Raw genomic sequence first — 2,876 nt, forward strand, 5'->3', positions numbered from 1 at the left:
AGAGTCTTAAGCACACTAAGTTCACCTATAACTAATCACCTATCACTGATCTTCACATGTTTGTTTATTTCTGCTTAATTATATAATTTTGTGATATCAGCTGGAAAAAAAAAATATTCTAAGTTCTCTAGATTTTTTACAGGTCACCTGTAAAAGTAGATGGCATTTAAAAGCAGTATTTCCATTTTCAAATATTTTTCTTGCATGAGAGTAAAACTACTTTTTGCAGGGAAAGAGAGAGATGAGGATAGAGTGTGGAAGTACAGCACTTGACAGTTTGGCCAGTAAGGCTATAGAAGGCTTGCACTCAAAAATTGTCTCTTTACCTGACAGACTCTGTCCTGGTGCACTATGAAATTACACAGTCAGTATTTCTCTGATTCAATATTTAATTAACTGATGAGAGACAGCAGCATTCTTACAAGAGCTCTGGTTAATGCATCAATCTCTTCACATAAACAGCCAGGATGTATATTAAAGGCAGATATAAGCATCCATGCCAAGGGACACTTGTTTGCTCATTTCCTCCAGCCTTTGAAAATCATGAGAGCTTCTGGCTGGGGTACTCCTATCAGAAAGAATCACTGCTTGAAGACTGATGGGAATAATTTACTACCATGACATGCACTCCTTGGAAATGTTCTGCAAACTGCAAGTGGTCAACAAACCATCTTTTCAGTTTATTGCTCTGATTCTGGCCTGAAAATTCAATTTAAAGAGAGAATGATTTGTAGGAATCATGGAACATGAGTAAAATATTTTATCTTCTTATTACTGACAGGTCTTGGAGTAATCATAATTCTTCTCGCCACGATGGTAACCTCAATTACTGGGTTGTCAACTTCTGCAATAGCAACTAATGGGTTTGTCCGTGGAGGTAAAAATCTTAGGGTTACTAATGCTTTCAAGCCCAGAAAGGTCTTTTTGTATTATTTTCACACGAGGCAAACCAGAGGGACGATAAACCAAATGGTACATCTAAAAGAAATGGAAGGTAACAATTCTAGCCACCTCTAATCATAATTTATGGCATGTTTGAATTGTTATTTTTAATAAATCCCAGATTTCAGTTCAGTCTGTGAAGTACATTTCAGATGTTCCTGACGACTGCTGAGCGAGGGATGGCTTCTGCCTTTTCATGGTGTTCTTCTGTTACGTTTCAACATGTCTTTCTTATTCAGAGCATTCCAGGTTGGACATCCTTGGACAAACTGGGCACGAGGCAGCTCATCCTCTCATTTTACAGACAGATGCAGATCAGTGGATATCTTCAACTTAATACCTTCTTTATAAAACTTCCATTTCAGCCACTCCTTTGAAGATGAGTAAATAATTTTGCTGGAGAAGTGCATGTCAGGTATTTTATGAAACAAAATTTTAGTGCATTTCAGAGCCTTAAAGTTATAACTGGTCTGGTCTAACCTCTGTGGAAAATGGCAAGCTACTACATCATTTAAGCAGAACAGGTATTTGAATACACTTGCATATACTTTCTTTTTCGGATCTTTCAGGTCTTGGAATCATAGTTATTGGTCTGAGTGTAGTAGTAACAACATTAACAGGTATCTCCATGTCTGCCATCTGTACTAATGGAGTAGTAAGAGGAGGTGAGTAAATATGATCTCATGAAAAATACAAAAATCTGCAGATTTGCATTAGAAAAAAAAATGGAATTGAGATAACTGTGTTATAAGCAGAGCAATAATAAATAAGTATATTTAGAGTGATCTCTCTCAATAGATTAACAGTAAATTAAAATGGGTATAATCTTAAACAATTCCTGACAATAAATACTAAGTGCCAGTGAGATTAAATAATTAACTGACAAAACAATATGCTCCATTTATGGTGATATGCAAAAAAGATTAAAAGATTCACTGCATCTTTATGCAGGAGCTTTAACAATGTACCACAGAATATGATCTTTCACGCTAACATTGAAATAGATCCAAGTAAGTTAGAACCTGTCTGGAAGGGAGGTTCTCTCTGCTCTGTGTTACTGCATTATGTATCGTGAAAAATTATTTGAAGGTCCAGTTTTGCATGCTAATATGCCCTAAAAAGATTTCTGCAACAGAAAGGCATACAGAGAAGTCCAAAGGCAGAACCAGTACAAAGCACATTCCTTTTTTTTTATCAGTTTTCTCTCTTAATACAGGGCAAATATGGATTATGTTTGTTAGGCTAAAAGTAGAGATTCCTGCGGTGTTATTTATATGAGAAAAATGAGCAAAACCTGAGCATTTAGTTGTCCTGAAATAACAATCATTTCTATATGTAGGTGGAGCATACTATCTTATCTCAAGAAGTCTAGGCCCAGAGTTTGGTGGATCCATAGGACTTATCTTTGCCTTTGCAAATGCAGTGGCAGTTGCCATGTACGTAGTTGGATTTGCTGAAACAGTTGTAGAACTTCTTAAGGTAAATGTAGATTTTTCATATATATGATTAAATTCATTTGGTTTTGTTTTGGGGGTTGTGTGGGGGTTTTTTTGCCTTTTTTTTTGTTTGATTTTTTTAGTATAATACATTTGCTTATAGTGGTGACAGTCCTTAGCTGAAGCCTAAGGGACATCTTTAGGCGGGAAGAAGCTGGTCTGTCTAAACGTACCATAGAGAGCTTCTCCATTATTTCTACCTTACGAATACATTTCATAGATTTCTCAAGAAGAATCTTAAAATCAGAAAAGAAACAGATGTCTAATTAGACAGCCAAATAACCCCAACTACAAAGAGCCATCTGGAACATGAATACAAATCCTTGGTCTCACAAATCTCTGGAACTTTGACAGCTCACTGCTTTCTATTTCACCTTGTTACCTGATCCCACCAGTCGGGCAGGGAAAAACTGTTCTAATAACATTTCTTCCTGCTTT

The 2,876-nt window shown here is 36.2% G+C and overlaps 1 protein-coding gene across 1 annotated transcript in view; it reads left to right on the forward strand.

The window, feature by feature from the left end:
• The window catches only part of SLC12A1 (solute carrier family 12 (sodium/potassium/chloride transporter), member 1), a 55,327-nt gene that overhangs the window by 16,368 nt on the left and 36,083 nt on the right, over positions 1-2,876 (forward strand). The window contains exons 5-7 of the mRNA XM_014944707.1: positions 782-877; positions 1,512-1,607; positions 2,282-2,421. Of these exons, the coding sequence (XP_014800193.1) occupies positions 782-877; positions 1,512-1,607; positions 2,282-2,421 (332 nt within the window). The remainder of the gene's footprint in view (positions 1-781; positions 878-1,511; positions 1,608-2,281; positions 2,422-2,876) is intronic.

Source organism: Calidris pugnax, unplaced genomic scaffold (genome assembly GCF_001431845.1).
Source record: "Calidris pugnax isolate Ruff unplaced genomic scaffold, ASM143184v1 scaffold70, whole genome shotgun sequence".
NCBI classification, from domain to species: Eukaryota; Metazoa; Chordata; class Aves; order Charadriiformes; family Scolopacidae; genus Calidris; species Calidris pugnax.